Source organism: Aythya ferina, assembly GCF_964211825.1.
Source record: "Aythya ferina genome assembly, chromosome: 14".
NCBI classification, from domain to species: Eukaryota; Metazoa; Chordata; class Aves; order Anseriformes; family Anatidae; genus Aythya; species Aythya ferina.
Genome location: NC_140312.1, coordinates 6,257,150 through 6,274,994, shown reverse-complemented (window position 1 = coordinate 6,274,994; position 17,845 = coordinate 6,257,150). Strand labels below are relative to the sequence as shown.

The 17,845-nt window shown below is 46.0% G+C and overlaps 1 protein-coding gene and 1 long non-coding RNA gene across 3 annotated transcripts in view; one reads left to right on the top strand and one right to left on the bottom strand.

The window, feature by feature from the left end:
- The window catches only part of LOC311444474, a 151,245-nt gene that overhangs the window by 123,246 nt on the left and 10,154 nt on the right, over positions 1 to 17,845 (bottom strand). The gene's annotated exons all lie outside the window — the stretch shown is intronic.
- The window catches only part of GLRA1 (glycine receptor alpha 1), a gene marked incomplete at its 3' end in the record, with an annotated part of 36,578 nt that continues 22,215 nt past the window's right edge, over positions 3,483 to 17,845 (top strand). For both annotated transcript variants that reach the window (XM_084535679.1, XM_084535678.1), the window contains exon 1: positions 3,483 to 3,574. In XM_084535679.1, the coding sequence (XP_084391805.1) occupies positions 3,519 to 3,574 (56 nt within the window). In that variant the 5' untranslated portion in view covers positions 3,483 to 3,518. The remainder of the gene's footprint in view (positions 3,575 to 17,845) is intronic.

The following is a 17,845-nucleotide window of genomic DNA, read 5'->3' as shown; positions in this document are numbered from 1 at the left end:
AAACCCTCTCAAACATCACAAAACACTGTAACAAAACCAAAAAGAGAGCTAAAACCCAGCCTATGAACAAGCCAGACCCCATCCTGGGAGGAGTCCTGCCAACCTGTACCTGACGACAAAGGTTATTTGCAGTAATGGTGATAAAACGAACTTCCAGCCTTTATTAGATCTTTCATAGCTTCTCAAGAGAGATGAAGGATACTAAATCTGGCATTGTCCAGAGCCAGCTTGGGTGACTTCTTTAATATTCTGAGATCTCTACAGAAAGGTTTCAGTGGAGGTTGGATTGCTGTTTCTTAAATCACCTGGGTTAAATCAGATAATGGGAACTCCAGGGAGCTGGAGCCAGCCTTGAGAAAGGTCCCATGGCACTGTACTAAGACAAGCGAGCAACAACTACTTTGGCACCAGAAGGATATACAAGAGTATATATTGTGGGGGCAGATATCCCAGAAAAAAAAAAAAAAAAAAAAAAATCAATGAAAATTTTTTTCCAGAATGTGTTCTTGATACAGCAAAATATAATGAAAGTGCAGGTACATTTGGGGCCCCCATAGTAAGACATAGAAAACTCATCTCTCTTAAATTGACACCTCTTGCTTTTACTGTCTGATTTATGTTGCCTGAATACCTAGACATGCTCCAAGCATCTGTTGCAACCTTTTTTGCCCATTTCCTCTAATGCCATAAAAGGCAAATATGGCTCTTATTTCTCACATTAATATGGCACATTCAAAGCAGAGGAATCCCTAGGCCCACACCAATCACTCAGTCTGCCAACTAACATCACCACGACAGAGGACAGCAAAGAAGGTAAATGCTTTCACTGGAAAAAGGGGAAAGCTTCACTTCAAAGGGAACAGCTGTGAAGCATCACTGTGTTATACACACATGCATCTGCTTCCTCGATCTTATGCACAGCCACCCTCCTCCCCTAAAGCTGAGGCAGCGCAAGGAGAGCAGGTGGTGGGGAAAAAAGAAGGCAAGCCTGAATTCCTTTGGTATAAAGATGAACAAATTTAAAACCAAGGGAGAAATCACATGAGATGGTCATATCTGTCAGAGCTGATTTCTAAAGGCTGAATAACCTCTAGATTTAAACCACAAACTCCGAGGGATGATTCTGCCTTCTGCCCTTGGACCTGCTTCCTGATAAAAAATACAGAGAAACACCATTCCCCTCCTGCTGTTTGGGTCCTATTAGCACTCCCAGTCTGGAGCTCCTCCTCTGGGCTGGCAGCTCGCTGGGGGCTGGAAAAGAACAACATCAAGAGGCTCATCCATGTGAGGACAAATTTCAGGAGAGGAATTACAGCAAGGAGCCAGCAAGCAGCAGGGAGGATGCCCTGCATGGAACCATGTCCCCAGGAGTCACCATGAACTGAAATCAGAGCTTGTTATTAATCTAGCTAGACACCAAGACCCAGTAGCTGGGGTAAATCAGATTAAATTCCTTCTCTTTAATGGATAAAAGCCAAGCAGGTCTTTCTTCCTCTTTTCTTTTGAATGACAACTGAAAGGATATTTCTGTCTGCTTGACTAAAAAAACATATTGGTTTAAAACAAATAAAAACAGGAAATCAAAAACATCAGGTCAGTTTTGGCATTGCAGCAAGGTCCTTTGAGATAAAACCCAAAGCAAGAAGAAACATTTGGCTAATTCCTAGCCCACGGGGGCTGCAGTACTGGTGAAACACGCACTCCATTTCACCCCCCTTCTTCCCCCCAATGTACAGATAGGAAGATTCTTTGAACAAATTAAAAAAATAGAAGAAAAAAAAAAAAAAACACACAGCTAAAAAGGGGTTAAAAGTGACTCTTTCTGTTCTGTGGGGAGTTTTACAAAGCACTGGACAAGTAAACAAAACTGAACTTGAAGAAGACATGTCCCATTACACCAGGACAGAAGAGAATTAAAAGAAAATTTTAGGTGATTCATGAGAGTTCAGTTTTTGTTTCAATTTTCAGAAGCAAAGCAGAGTGGCTGGCTGGCACAGTGGCTAAGGAGCCCATTCCTCCCCCTCCCCAACAACCACGCTTAGCCCCCTGTGAGCACAGCCAGAGCACAGGGTCCTGGAGCTGCGATAGGAAACTGCTAAATGCTCCTTACCTGCCCCAGCCTTGGTGGCTCTGGTGTTTGCCATACCTCTTTGCAAAATGGGTGAAAAAGAAAAAAGAAAAGAAAAAATAGAGAGAAAGGAAAAGAGGAAAAAATAAAAGAGAGAAACAACACACAGATGCTTCTTAAAAGCCAACAGCAACACATAGCAAATGCTAGTCAAGCAGATCTTCCACGAGATGGAGACTTAAGGCACGTTACGCTTGCCATGTCAAGGGAGACGATTTCAGAATGTTCTTAAAAAGACAGCGATTTGAGTTAAAAAAGCTGAAATAAAACAAAACGTATCAGCACTTTAAAGGTTAACAGCCTCTGCTGAACAATATGCGTTTATCCAACCACATCCTAGAGTATTTTTTTCAGCCCTGAGACCAATGAGCACTGCTAAGAGGAGGGCCTTGGGATGGTGGAGAGGCTGAGTTACCCCCTCCCCTCTGCTTTCCCTCTTCTCCACCACCCCCCCCCCCCTTTTTTTTTTTAGTTTAGTAAATTAATGCAGCAAGAAACTCCCAAGATCTGGTGAGTCCTAGCAGGGGGAGAGGGCAGAGGGGAAATGAGATGCATTAGGAGGACACTGAGCCACTTTCTTTCCGAGCGCAATGGGAGTGCTTCCCAAGAAACTTCCCCTTCGCTCCCCTCCGCTCTAGCCCTGAGCAATGGGACACCTTCCCTGCAGCAGCAATAACTTATTCGGGAGGAAAATAACCCAGGAAGCCGGAATCAACAGCAGCCAAACGGCGAGCAGGAAAGCGACACAACCGGGACTGCAGCACGGCTTCACGCTGAAATTCCTGTGGATGTAATTAGGAAGACACCCCGGCTAGCGGCGGAGATTAAAACCCCGGCTTGCCGAGGGTCGCCCCCCTCCCACCCAACCCCACCACCCCGATGGCAACCCGACACCCCCTGCCTCTGCCCCGCTCGCCAGCCTGATGTCCGGAGCGGGATCCCGCTGAAGGGAGGGAGCGGTGCGGGAAGCCCGGCTCCTCCGGCCCCGAGCACCACTGCAGTGGCGGTGGTGGGGACACAGCGGAGAGGCGGGACGAGCCGAGCCGAGCCGCCGCCGTCCGCGGTGCTGAGCGAGGCCAGCCCCGGGTGCTGTCCGTGGTGCTGAACCGCGCCAGCCCCCGGGAGCTGTCCGTGGTGCTGAAGCGGGCTCTGTCCGTGGTGCTGAAGCGGGCCAACACTTGGCGCTGTCCGCCGCGGTGAACCGAGCCGCCCCCGGCTCCCCCCAGCCCGAGAAAGGGAGGTTCGCCTCCCCTGCCAATTCGCCCCAAGTGCTGGGTTACTTTATTGGCCAAGCCCGCCGGCCCACCCCTCGCGGAGTACAAAAAAAAAAAAAAAAAAAAAATAAACACAACAACAAACAACCAACAACAACGCGGCGAGAACTGGAAAGATGTGCAACGTCAACGCGCTCGGAGTCTACGTGTGGGAGACGATCGTTTTCTTCAGGTAGGGTTCGGCTTTTCGGGATGAGCGGGTGAGCAACGGGTTGAGCTGCCGTGCTCATCCCGAGCGGGGCAGCACATAACCCTGAGCGGCCCCAGCACTAGGACAACGGCGTTCCGCCGTTCTCGAGCTGTTTTTTCGCCTTCGCTCGGTTTCCCGAGACTGGCTATCGCCCAGCTCCAGGCTCGGGACTTTCCGCGGCTTTGGGAGTTACTCCGTTTAATTAGCACCGCAATCTCGCTAACCGCAGTGCTGAAAACACCGACCCCGGCTGGTTGCAAAGTGACAACTAGTGGCGGCTGGGAATGCTGCACTTGAATTTGCCCGGGTAAATATCCCCAGTTCGCCCCCTCCCCGTCCTAAGATTGCAGGTTAAGGTGAGTTCTGTAGGAGGCTTTCCCTGCTCAGCTCTGTTATCTTGAGAAATTGCAGGCTTCCTACCAAGGAGAGCTCACGCTGTCACTAGAGCTTGCTATGCCTGTGGCCACTGAACACAAATAAATAATCATCCTCCTTCCCTAACTTTGTTTTTCTTTCATGTTGTTTTCAACATCCTTCCCTTGTGGAATCTAAATGGAAGGTAGGGGGCATATTGTGAGCTTTTTTCAATTATATCTATTACCAAGTAGCTGTAGTTTGACTCTTTGTTAGTTGTGCTCATTTTTTTTTTTTTTATTAAGAGCTAAGGTAAGAGAAGGAGCAGTTTTACTCTTCAGGAATCATTTGTTCCATCTCTCCTTGCACTGGTTTTGTTTATTTAATAAAGGAAAATAGAAAGAAGCAGCTCTTCTCCACCTGCATGAATAACACAGACTGCTGTAGCAAGTGATAGGTGCCAGATAGATGCAATTAAAAAAAAAAAAAAAAAAAAAAAAAGCTTTCATGACCTGAACTCCTCTTCAATCTTAGACTTCATTTCAGTTGCATGACTCTCCTACATTTCTGGGTTTTATCAAAGTTTAAGCTTTACGTGAAGATGTCATATTGCAGCTTAATATGAAAGGACAGACATTATTTACATATACATCACTGGAGTAATACCCCTATTTTACAAATCACTATAACATACCTGCTGACACTGGACAGAGCTGTCTAGCTAGCAGTCTTTTTCCTTAAGAATACTAAAGTCTTTCTGGGTATAAAAAAAATCAGGATATCTCCACTTTTCTTGCAGTTCCACAGAAAAACAAAGACAGCATGACCTCAAAGCACTTAACAAGGTTTATCTGTTTGGTAAACCAAGAAAGAACTTGTGGAAAAAAATAACATCTGAAAAGCAATTTACAACACTCAGTATTTCAGAGCCATCCTTCCTTGTCTCATTCAGGCAGAACTACACAATATAGTAGGGTAGACTAAAAAGAAGCATATCTACACACAATAAAACCTCTAGTATAACAAACAACATTAAAGCAGATAAAAAACAAGGTTAAACAACTCAAATACTCTCTAGAAAAGCTAGAAGACAAAAGGAGGGAAGCGGGGAGGGGTGGGAGGAAGAGTGCATTCCCAGGCATGAGCTTCCTATGGCCATAGTATTAATGCACTTGACAGGCTCTCCTCTGAACCACCTGCACAAGTGAAATGGGTACACATTTGTCTTGTCAATCCTGTTTTATGATGCACACTGTTATGCATTGTACAACACATGTGAGCACTTACAGATTCTCAGTACATCAATTAAAGTCTGAGGCATTCAGAGCCTTGGTAAAACAGTCCATGTTCTAGTGTAAATGTTTACAATGTTATAAGTTACATACATGCATACATACATGTGCTATATTTGAGTACGTCATATTGCATACAAAAAGAAGTCTAGTTTGCCTGAAATTAATATTTAAGAAAATTTGAAAGTGTTTTAATTCAGTTGCAGGGAGATGTTGAAACCAAATTATTCTCTGTACAGCTATCATTTTCCAAACAAGAAACAGTTCAGTAATTGCTCAGAGTCAGTTCTGAGCAGGAATGTTTTTCTTTTCTTCCCCCCTCTTCATGTTATGCCTTCAATTTACTGCAAGCCAAAAATCTACCAGCCTTTCTAGTCCAGGAATAGCCTCGCTATTTCAGCTTCAGTAAGAAAAGTTTATTCATTAACAGTCATTCATAAACTTAGCATGCCAATTACTCAAGCACTCAGTCATGCATAATGTTGAAAAAAACTCAAGCTGATAATCCAATAATCCATAATAGAAGTATACATTGCCTCAAATTACAGGGTGTACCACACTTCATTTTCAGCCTGTTTAAAATATTCTGGAAAGTGAATCTATGTTAGCACGTACACTGCAAAAAAATTATGAAAGAAAAATCCAAAGTCTTAAAGGAAAATCTGGTATAGTCAACATGAAAGCAAGACTAGATCTGTTGGTTAAGAAAAATGTCCTTAACCAGCCTTTTAAAAAATAAGACCCTGTGGGAAAGAGTAACAGCTGGTGTGTGAACACAAACATTATGGTATTGCCAATATAATATTTGTTTCTGTTACAGTTGGGATGCTTTAGAAGGAATTTGCCATAAGCAGCTTATTCTGACATGCCTTTTCTTTCTGGAAAAGGCATTTCCCTTTTTGCTACCTGCCTTCACGGACTGCAGTCACTTCGCTGTGACTAAGACATTTACTGAGAACCCGGGTTGAGGTGGGGATGGAAACTGGGTTGGGGTGGGAAGGTGAAAGGGGTCTTCTGACAGCCAGACTGCTTGGGTAATCCTTTCTTAACCATCTCTGTCAAGAAAAATGGTATTTCTTGAAAATTATAATGATTGGACAATATTTACACAAGGTCTTCCATATGCCTTGCGTATTATCCACAGAGACACAGATAAATGTTCTCCCAAAGCCTAACTGCATGTTCATATCCCTCCTCCCCCCCAGCTCAGTTTTGAATTCCTTCATATAGAGCAAAACACTGCCCCTGCCCTGTGATGATCTTGCCTCAGCTTTTTGTTGTGCATTTTAATAGCTGTAGTGATCCGCAAACACCATTGCAGAAGCCTGGGGGTAGGAATGCACCCTGTACACATTAGGAAATAAAAGATAGCTTACAATTGGCACCTTACCCAAGTGGACACTGTCCTGTGAGGCTTTGAAGTGGTCTGGGTCTGATTCTTATCCTAATTACACTTCTATATGTCAGGAATTACCAGTATGACCTTCACCTAATCAAGATGAGTTGGCCCCTTCTGAGCAGGAATGTGTCAGATTCCAGGCTACTGCTCTGAGCAGTTCACAGCCTGAAAGTTGCTACCAGCCTCAGACCCTACTGAATTGCACTAAGCAGCTTTTTTCTATTCTGTCAGAGACAGACAACAGCTCTTCAATTCCAGATTTTAAAAAATAAGATGCCATTGTGACTATGATGCCTCTTAAAGCAAAAGACATTTTTTCCTGAAACAAACTTTCAAGTAAAATAGGTGATTGGAGGGCTCCTGATTTCAGCCCCTTGAAAATACAAGGAAACAAAAGGCAGAGGAAGGAAAAGGACAGTAAGCATATGCATCTCCAAACCCTCTGCTATACCTCCGCAGTGCTAAACAGCACTGCAGAGGTACTCGCGAGTGAAACACTAACCAGAGACTTCTAGAGTCACAAGCTAAGCAACGTAGCAGATATTCTCAGCAGATAGAGTGGTTTACTCGTGATAACTGAAATCTAGCAGAAGTTGTGCCTTATGACCTGTTGTGCCTCTGCTCCGAGGCTGTCAGCTCCTCCATGAAATACAAATGATTTAGCAAAGCCTTGCACTAGGCAGCTCTAAGGATACTCTTTAGCTTCTTTGGTCTGCAACCTATGATAGGCCCATTTAGAGACGCCGCTAAAAGTGCTGTCTATTTGAGGTTTGGAAATGTGATGAGGTAGACAATTCTACCTAGAAGCCCTTATAAATCATTCAACAAAGCTAGATTAATTTGTCATCCCACCAGAGGTGCAAAGTGTTTGGGACCCTGCCTTTTGCAGGAATTTTATACACGCTTCCTTCCACCCTTAATAATTCACTCACATCTCAGGCAATTAAGACATATTAATGTGAAGTAAGTAAAACACTTCTAACTTGCAATCTAATCTTAACCTTCATCTCTAATTAACTGCCTTAAGCAACCCCAGACCTACTCTCTGTGTAGGCCAGAACAAAAGAAAGGTTCCACCTGTCCAAACGGAAACCATTTTCCCCCTTTCTGTTGGGTGCAAGGAGCGGGAAACCAATAGATAGGCGAGGTGAATAACAAACATTACCAACAAAGCTGCTGTCTCGAATGCACTAACAAAGTGGCCTACATCTGTGATACACTGGTGCTGTGCAGATTTTAGGTAACGTGGACTGGCTGTCCACCTTTGCTCCCACTGAACATGACCCTCTTCTGCAGGACCCACTGACAGAACACACATTTACTCCTCAAATCCCCAAAGGGAGCTGCTTCTGGAAAGACACCAATACGTGACAGGAGTGGTAGGATCCTGACCCTACATACAGGGGCACTGCATAATATGGGCTTTCTACTAAGACTTCTTTCAAGGAGGAGACTTCAGGCATGTGAATTTGGTCATCTCCCCCTTACTCCTCTCAAGAGGGTATTGGAGACACCTTTTTTGTATGGAGCAAGTCAGCAAAGGGCCTCTGTCTCTGTTTTAAGTGTTTCAGATTTAACAGCAGAGAATAAAGACTGAAGTTCATTCTGCTACCCACCAAGTGACCCACATTAAGGAGGAAAGCACTTGTAAGCAGCAGCACACTGCAATTCTCCCATTCTTAGGCAAACACTTCCCTTGGTGACATAAATTTCATAAGCCAACACATCCCCATGAGATGACCTGGGTAGAAAATGATTCCACTATCTGAATGAGGATGTTAATCAATGTCCAGAATTAAATTACTTCATTATCCCAGTGGCGACCAAAGATCATTCATCTGTGATAGAAAACCAGCAGAGAAGTCTGTTCTCATTTCATCCTAGCATGCAGGTGAAAAGGGCTCTCTAAATTTCAGTCTTAGGAACAAGATGTCTGACCACCTAGTGAATATAATTGCTATTTAGTTGCTGATGAAAGACAAGGGTTTTGAGAAAGGAATCCTGCTTTAAAAATCACAACATCTAAATCAAAAGCACAACATCTAAATATGTCAAATCATTTAAACCTATTCATGGAGTTCTGCTCACTCATCTTCTGCAACTCTAGAGCTTCCCTGAGAATGCCCCAGAGTGACTAGTACTAAGACAGAAATCAAAAGGCACCATCAGCTTATTTTGTCTGTATCTGCTCTCACTGCTGTGGCGTGTTAAATCAGGGTTTCACTAATTCCAGTAAATTACCCTTTTGATTGCCTATTGTTACCTCACATACTTTCTATTGATCTTTGCCTATCAGCAAAGGTGGAATGATTTCTATTCTTATCAAGTGTGGTTACACTCCTGCATCCTGCACCTTTCAAGAAAAATGGCTTATCATGTTTTGTCATAAACTACCAAAAAAAATAATTCCAGCAAATCCTTCCCATCATGGCTTGATTCACCAGCTTTGACAAAAAAAAATCAGTTCAAATACTTTAAAAAGTTCAGTTTGCAGGGAAGGGGGAAGCTGCTAACACAAGGGTCTTGGGATAAAAGGAGCATAAAGGAAGCAGCGAGAGGCAGGAATTCTTCCTGCTGCTCCGACATTAGACACTGGAGCGACCGGTAGCAGCCATGAGCAGACACCTCATCACCAGGCTGTCTGGCTGCTGCCTTCTAGACACATGCACAGCCCAGAAAACAGCAACTTTTGCATTTCACTCAACTTAATAAAATATTGCTAATTCAGCAGGTCAGTTCTTCTTAAAAGGAGCAAAAAAAAAAAATCACTTCTCACCTCTTTCTCTCTCCCTTCCCATAAATTACCCAGAACAATTTGTATTTACAAGCCAGACAACAGAGGATGTTTCCCTTGAGGGAAGAAGGTTTACATTGGTATCTCTCAGACCTGCTGACTGCTTGGTGCAAAATAACAGAGTCCCCTTAACCTCTTGGAAAGCTGCCGGTTTGCTCTGGCTGATCTGGTCCCAGAGGTCAGCATCCTTTGATCCTTGTGGTGTTACTGATCAGGTACACACCTCCGAGGTGCTGCTAAATCTCTGCTGATCCTTCAGGAGACCAATGCTCAGAAAACCAAGAAACAAATGTGGCTGTTGTGCCCCTCTGTAGGGCCAAAGCCTAGAGAAGGCTTGCAGAGAACAGAAATAGATGGAGACAGATGCACCCGTCATTTACACGCGCTGAGCACACCCCATTATGCAGACAATTATTTCATCCATATAATGCACCATGGTAAGCTGCTGATCTGGGGACTGCAACACATCTGGCTGGTACATAGACACAGTTGGCATCCTGTAAATACATCTCTGCTGGATTTAAGTGCCAGCTGAGAAAAACAGGAGAAATCTTAATTTACCAAACCCTCATGAAATTTGGATTTTGAGAGGGAGGGGAGGAAACAAAACCAGCATACTTTTGCACCTGCTTTCCTTTTGATTTCTCCCTCTTCATCTTGCCACTGTGGCTCACAGCCCGCTAGTGGGGGGAAAAAAGAAAAAAAGAAATGCCTTAGCAGACGGGGAACTCTGTTGTTTTTATCAGCAGCTCATTGTGGGGTGGGTTAAAAAGGGGAAAAGCCTGCCAAGAGGCTGCCAGGATGAGGAGTGCCGCATGCACGGAGCAGCAGGGCTTGCAGTGCCATCAATCATCGCACGCGCTGCCGGCAGACGAAAGCTGCCGCCTGCAGCTCCCCCCGCGCCTACCCCAAAGCGATTCCTGCCCCTCCGACCCCAGCCCAGGCTGCGGATCCTGACCCCCAGCCCAGGTGAGATCGGAGCAAGCAAGCACATGAATCAACAGACAGCAGCTGTGATCAGTGGTGGATCGGATCGCTATCGCATCTGTCAGCAGCAAAACACGGTGAGCCAGGAACCGTGTAGGAAAGCCAACAAAACCCATCACTTGTCACCTTTACATGTTTTCCTTTGGATTTGGGTTTGTTCTTTCCTTTTTGGATGATGTGAGTAAAAAGATGCTTTGTGCAAAGCCCCAGGGAGCACAGGCACCTCCTCTCTTCACTTACAGAGTGGGTATAAACCCAAAACCACATAAGGGTCAGCTGTTATCAGCACTCTTAAAAAAATCCTTAGCTCCAAGCATCCTCGTTGGTGCCAAGAACCCCTACACAAAATGAGTAGGGTCCCCTGTTACAGCAGGAGCTGTGCAACACAGGCGTTACTGCAGGTAGGAGCAGGAAGGCAAGATGCTCTGAATTCCTGGGTGAGGCAGCCTTTTCTGATCTCATAACAACTGCAAAGACAGGCTGTGGACAAGAAAGTGACTTTTCACGTGATATCTTTACAATCTTGTCTCTCTGGTCACTCCTACTGCCTTTACCTGTTGGAAATGCTGCTGAGCAGGGCAACTGTTCCCAAAATACCCCCGTCACAAACACAGAGATCATTTTCTTGCACCAGAGCTCCCAAGATCTGATCCCCAAACTCTAATGTGAGCATCCCAACCCTCCTACTGCCCTATGTGCCTGAGAATCACAAGCATCCTCCAGTTCCCAGCCCCATCTATTACACCCTGACACAAGGCTGGGGGTTCAGAAATCACCTGCTGTCAGTGTGGCTGACAAAGCAAAGCCCTGTCAGACCCAGCTTGCTCTCCCACATCAGTGTGGGCCCAGCAGCACTTCCAGGACTGAAAATCTTTTTTTTTGTCAGGGAACTGAGGAGACCAGAGTCAGAGGACAGCAGGCAGGAAGGAGAAGAGCTGCCCTCAGCAGGGATGCCAGAGCTTAGCCATTTGTTCCGAAAGTTACATCTCTTTATTGCTCATGAATAAGCTGATAAGTAACACCAGAAATCAAAGACAGCTCACAGGGAACACTCACCTCCTGCTGCCTTTGCGAGGCAGGGCATTTGCCTCATGTTTGTGTACCCAGACCTATGCCAATTAAACTGCACTTTGCCTGCAATGCTGTTGGACACAATAACTATAGCTCTATCAGAAAACAACAAAAGTTCTCTTACCACTCGTTCTACACAACGTAAGATATGCACGTCAGAGAACCCCAGCTTTACAATGGGGCCCACAATTTTCTAGGTAGGTTGTGTGCTAGCTCGGGTTCCCTTAGCAAAGGATCTGTAGCACAGTTTCAGAAAATAGAAGCCACCACCACTCAGCGATGGACATTAAATCCATTCTAAAGGAATTCTATTCAAACCACCTGATTCATCAAAAAAAAAAAAAAAAAAGAAAAAGGCACTTTCAATATCCTTACTCACTCTTAACAAGCAGCATGAATTCTTAAACTAAAACTAATTTTTAAAAAGCTGCCGTGGCAAACTATTTGAACTGATGAAAACATGGCTGCTGGCATGACTGCAGAGCTATAGATAGAAGAGCACCCGCAATTTCTCGTAATTCTCTGACACTTGTCTGGGCTGTGATCTAAAACCTTCTGACGTCAATAGAGGTTCCCACCACAGCTCTCCATGCAAATGCTAAATCAAGAACACGTCAATGAAGAGAATATTATTACATAAAATATGAAGCCTTGTCTTGTAAAGACATTTTCCCCCTTTATACACCACGCTTGGGAAGGTGCTTTATGCATAACTTTAAACATCTGCCTACTCCCCTTGACTTTAAAGGGAATATTCAGCATGCATGAAGCTAGACAAGCATTTGTCTTCACAAGGTCTTTTTTCCATTTGTTTTTCCATAACAATGCAATTGTGTCTTTTTTTAAACCCTTTGGTATATGCACATGTAAGATTCGATGCTGGCGTTTGCTGGATTTACTTCACAAATGGTTAAAATCTGGGCATTGACTTGTGATTCTCCCCTGTTCATGAGTTATGGTTTCAAACCTGTCTCAATGGTTTAAGATTATAGATTTCCATAAAGTCACTACGTGTGCTCTAATAGCTGAAGCCTCCTTTGGAGGAAGGTTTAGTCGAGAATGTAATCAGAAGGAATTCTAGCTTAAAAACTGAATTTAACACACTTCTTTGGGTGGAGAGAGGGGGAGACAAAAAGCACCTTCACTAAGTAGTATAAAGAACCAAATGGGCTTAAGCTTGAAATATCAGCCAAGCTTATCTGTAACAAACCCAAAGAAATCAAAGGCTGGAATAAACCTTCCCTCTGGCTCACTGGGGCTCATCTGGAAGGCAGGAGGCAGCAGGGAGGGTGGTGGCACTGCAAGAGGCACAACGAGGGCAGGAGGGATGCCTGACAGTGGGAGAGGGTTTGAACAATGGTCCTGGGAAGAGCAGGGACTGTGCATGCACCCGAGCATCATTCCCCTGCAATTTCTTGACCTCCCTGGGCCCCTCCCATCCCAGCTACACACAGCGCAGATTTCTTTTGCCCCCTAGCCCGTTGCCCAGTCATTTATTATTTCTGTATTGCTCTGTCCAGGCAGAGTCAGCAATTGTTCTGAGTGCTGGTGTCTTTCCATAGAGTTAATCAGTGTAATTGGGATGCTTTATAGCTCCAGACAGGATGCTTTGCCATATGGGGTAGGAGCCATGGGCTGCAGGAACGTAGCAGTGGAATATGGAGACATCTGAATGCTGCAGTCTGAAAAGATTTTCTCACTCCAGCAAAGTTGTGGCAGCTTCCCCAGGCTGGGAATGATCGCAGAGGGTTAATTCCACTTGGGCTGTGGAAATGTTCCTCCCAGCTCCTCTCCTGCTGTACTGCTGGTCCCTGGGGCTGGAAAATGGTGTGTGGGACCTTTAACCCAAAGGATCCCCAAATGTTCTCAAAACTTTAACTGATTACATCCTGCGGCTACTGCAATGCAGTTACTTCTGGTGCAAGAGCTAGAACTGGTTTAAGCAGCTCACAGCAACTGAGCGCAACCACCCAGGCCAGAGACAGCAGTATTTACAAGCTTCCTTTTTCCTTCCTGCCCCTCTCTTCCCCCTGTGAGTAATAGCAATAAAACAATAAGAATAACCGAGTAGATCACTGCATAGCTTGCTGTCCAGTTCTTTCTCAGGGTGAAAACGCCTTTCTCAGATGTTCTCCAATTCCACATCTCACCAGCCTTGCTGTGCACAGCTATCTCCCTATCCTTTCCCAAGGTCCAAAAGTCTGCTCCGTGCCTCCATTGCACAGGCTCTCAGATGAGAAACAACACAACCAAAAATCCTAAGCCAAAACCTAAGCAAGTTGCAATTCCTCCCCACAAAAACCCATCATGAAAATTAACTTCACAAATCCATGCCTGTAGTCCACCCCATATCCATGCTGCACGGTGTAACCTCCTGCAGCTGAACACGAGCATGCAACCAACACACCCGTACTGCTTGGAACCCCTGCTCTGCACCCAACCAGGCCAGAAATGCAGTGCCCCTCTCTTGCCCCCTCTCTTCATCCCTCCTGGCCACTTCTGCTGCTGCAGGCCAGGAATCCAGGGACAACGTGACAGAGAAAAACACGCAGAAAATAAGTTCTTTTTAATTGAATTGTATATCAATATTGATTGTGCTATTCATTTTGATAGTAAATCTAATTATTTTTAAAAAAGTCTGCTTGCAGTCTCTGCCAAGCATCCCCAGGCCAGCGCCTGGCAGCATTCCCCTCCAGATAACATGCTGACGTGCAGTCAGGAGCAGCAGGCTCGCTGCAGGGTTTGGGGCTGTCCCTGTCCCTCCTTACAGGGAAAGATCTCATCTGTCTGTCCATCTGTCCATCCTCTCTCTGGTTGCTGAGGACAAGATGGAGACAGGCAGCCCTGCGGTCAGGCTGAACAGGAGCTGGGCCGTACTGGGCTCAAGTTTCTGCTGGGGGAGAACTGGAGAGAGCAGAGCAGGGATCAGGACTGGGAGCACTGGTGGCCACGCTCACGTCTGGCCTCAGCGCATTCCCCCACAGCCCCTTCCTGCAGGAGAGTTGCCATGGGTACCGCAGCTCTCGCTAGTTAATCATGGACAACACGGTGTTTCCCTCTGCCCGAATGGCTGATGGTCTCTTTGCGACCGTGGCTCCTGTCAGAGCCTGCTGGAGTCAATAAAAGTCCCGAATCCCTGGCCCATGCTGCAGGCAGGGAGGTTGCTGGCCTCCCCGCAGCACTCCATCCGAGCACCTAGCAGTTCCAGGGCTGCCCAAGTTTCCTTGTAGAGGCAAAATGCATCCAAACCATCAGCAACGTACTTCCCCCCCCACACACACACCTTTGCTCCCTGGGGTAGTGGGGTGCAGCCTGCTCTTGTGTCTCGCAGCCAGCTTTGTCAGCCATGGCGCAGGGACTGTGCCGAGGTGCAGCAGCAATTCGAGCAGAGAGGGAAATTGCCCTGCAAAGCAATTACTGCTGCTGCAATTAAAACCAGGAGAGAACAGTTTCCACCAGGAGCTCAGCTAGCCAAACTTGGCTACTTTGGCTTGCAGATGGGAGCCACTGCTCACATATGAAGCAACCCAAAAAAAAAAAAAAAAAAAAAAGAGAGGAAAACCAACACAGAGACAGCACATGGCTCCTCAGCAGACAGGTGCCTTGTTCTCCCTCCTGGCTGCACAGCTTGGCTTGTGCAGTCTCTCTACCCCACCTCTTTTTCTTCTCCAATGATTGGGCTGGGGACTGCCTCACCCTCTGCATGAATAAGCTCCCCTTGTCCTCAGAGAAGTGGGGAGGAAAACCAGATATTCCCATCCCAGTGCTCAGAATCAAATCAAATAATCCACCCACGGACAAGCTGAGGTGTTCTCTTCATCCTCCCACCCAGGCAGGGGCTTGCAGGGTATCAGTACCATAGGTCAGAACAGCACCAATCTCTGTGCACATCCAAGTGAGGAAGGCAAAAGCCAGCTCTGGCCCCAAAGTTATGTGGTTGCATCTCCGGTGCTGCTGTGCCTGAGCTATCGAGTGCAGGCAGCAATTTCCTTCTGCTGCATCCCAAACCCCTCCATTCGTGGAAGCAGGGTTTGCCATAACACTCGTATTGTGAGGCAGATATTCCAGACTGAAATTCAGCTGCACTAAGCGACGTCAGTGGCATCCAGACCTAAACCCAGCCGCAGTGACTAGAGGCATGAGTAGCCCCCACGAGAGCTGTGTTGTGCCTGAAGAGCCAAGGCCAGGGACAAGCCCAGGGCATGGAAACAAGCTGGAGTTTGTCCTCCCTCTGTCCCCAGGACCCCACACTCTTCCAGACCTAGCTTTGAAGGCAATGGGGCAAACTGTTATACTGGTCACCTGAGCCTGCCCCAAAGACTCGGTGTGATATTCCCCTTTTAATACCTGTTTACAGAAAACAGCACATTTGAAGGACAAATGCATCAGTCCGCAACCTGAACATTATTGTCAACACATCACAGCCAAACTTTCTGGCTTGTTTTTATATAGATAGACCAGGTATCTTCCATTTCATCAGCCCACAGAGAGCCCAACCAGAGGAATAAACCCAGTGCCGGTCTCTTGAGCCACTGACATTGCACCAGCTTCCCCTCACAGGCACCTGATCCTTCCATGCTTTTCAGAGATATATTTCCTCTGCAAACACTCATTTCGCAATGTGCTTTTGCAGCCAGACATTCTTTTTTTTTCCCCTCTCAGAACTAAAGATTAACAATTAAATTATTTGACAGGGGAATAGAGGCCCAGTGCTAATTAAATTCCTTGGTCTCTCCTCTTTGCAGAGGGAAAAAAAAAAAGCTCTCAGTATCAGCATTCAACCAGAACAGGGCAGTTTGTGATGTTGGAGTTAATTAGATGGGCAGCCATGGGCACAGCCAAAAAAAGAAGAAAATAATATTTCTCAAAGGCCATACAAAGGTTGTGGGGAAAGAAGGAAATGACCAACTGGGAGCTGGGAACTGAGCAAGCTGACGTGCCCAGACAGCACAGGGTTCACCTCTGAAACCAAATACCTGTTTATATTTCATCTGGCTGGCTGAAACTAAACAGCAACGAGACACAAAGCAAAACAGCACTTGCATAGGCTGGGAGAAATCAGTACCGGGTGTCCTGCAAAGCTTGGCTGCTCCGTTTTAAGGAATGTAATTCTTCAGTGGCCTGAGCAGCCAGGCTCTTCATCTCCACCTGCTCTCACATTCACGTGCCTGCCGGTGGGCTACAGCTCCCGGGGGCTTGCTGGTGTCTGCCTACACACTGGTGTTAATATCACGGAAGATTATGCTAGTTCAGTCCTTTGATGCAATCCTTCCCGATGTTGTTACAGTGATGATTGCGCGATGGCACTTTCTCAGCCAGATCCACCAGGGATTGCACCAGTGTAAATAAGATAATCCGCTGTCTGGCTGCTATTAAAATGCACCAAGATACTCTCAGCTCAGGCAACACTCTTGTGCCAATGCAAACTACATCCTCTGTGTTTTTGTTATGTTTTGCCTCTATTTATTCAGAGAATAAATTCTCTCCCTGAACACATCAACCCACTCTAACGTCACAGTTCTCTTATCACCAGCATTTTTCAACTCACTTGGTGACTTCCCCCTCCTTGTCTCTGCTGGGCCAGGAGAGCAGTAGTCCTGGGGGACTTTCAGGGGTGTTTCTGTACAAAATAACACCTGCAGAAAGGCCCAGAAAGCTCCCAGAGGAGCACACACTGCACTGGCCAAGATAGACCAGGATGAGAACAGAAGCTGATGGCTTTTTGGGTGCTGAGCTGAGCTGTTAAGGCAAAGTTTGGATGTCACACCCATCCCAGGGAGGTTTTATATTACTATTCTGACCTAGAAAATAGATATACCTGCCTGCTGCCCACAGAACCTGTTGCTGGAAAGGTTTTGCTGTTTCCTCATCCCCCACTTCCTTGCCAAGTCTTGGGGGGGAAGTTGTTACAAGCTAGTTTTAGAAAACCATGTAGTAACCAAGTACAACCAGGAGAAAAGTCAGGGCTTAATCATTCCTAAGCCACCCAGATACAACACACAAGTCACCAGAGTTCCTAAAACACACACCAGGAGGCACAAAACCATCCTCAGCAGTTTCAGCGTAATCCCAAGGGTGCTCAACAGAAACTGCTCAGGAGGGTGGGCACAAAGCTGCAAAAAGCAATGGGGCTGTGAGAGGGTGTTCCTCCCCCAGACACTCACAAGACATCATTTTTACTAGCTGTATACCTCCATGTAGGAATTGAGCCTGTGAAATTAATTCTACTTGCAACTTCGAAGCAGACAAACAGAAAATGGCACCCAGAAAACACCAGCAGAGACGTTCTTTGGAAGTAACACCAACACATTCAGCACGGGCTCTCCTACAGCACTTACAGGAAAGCTGAACACCAA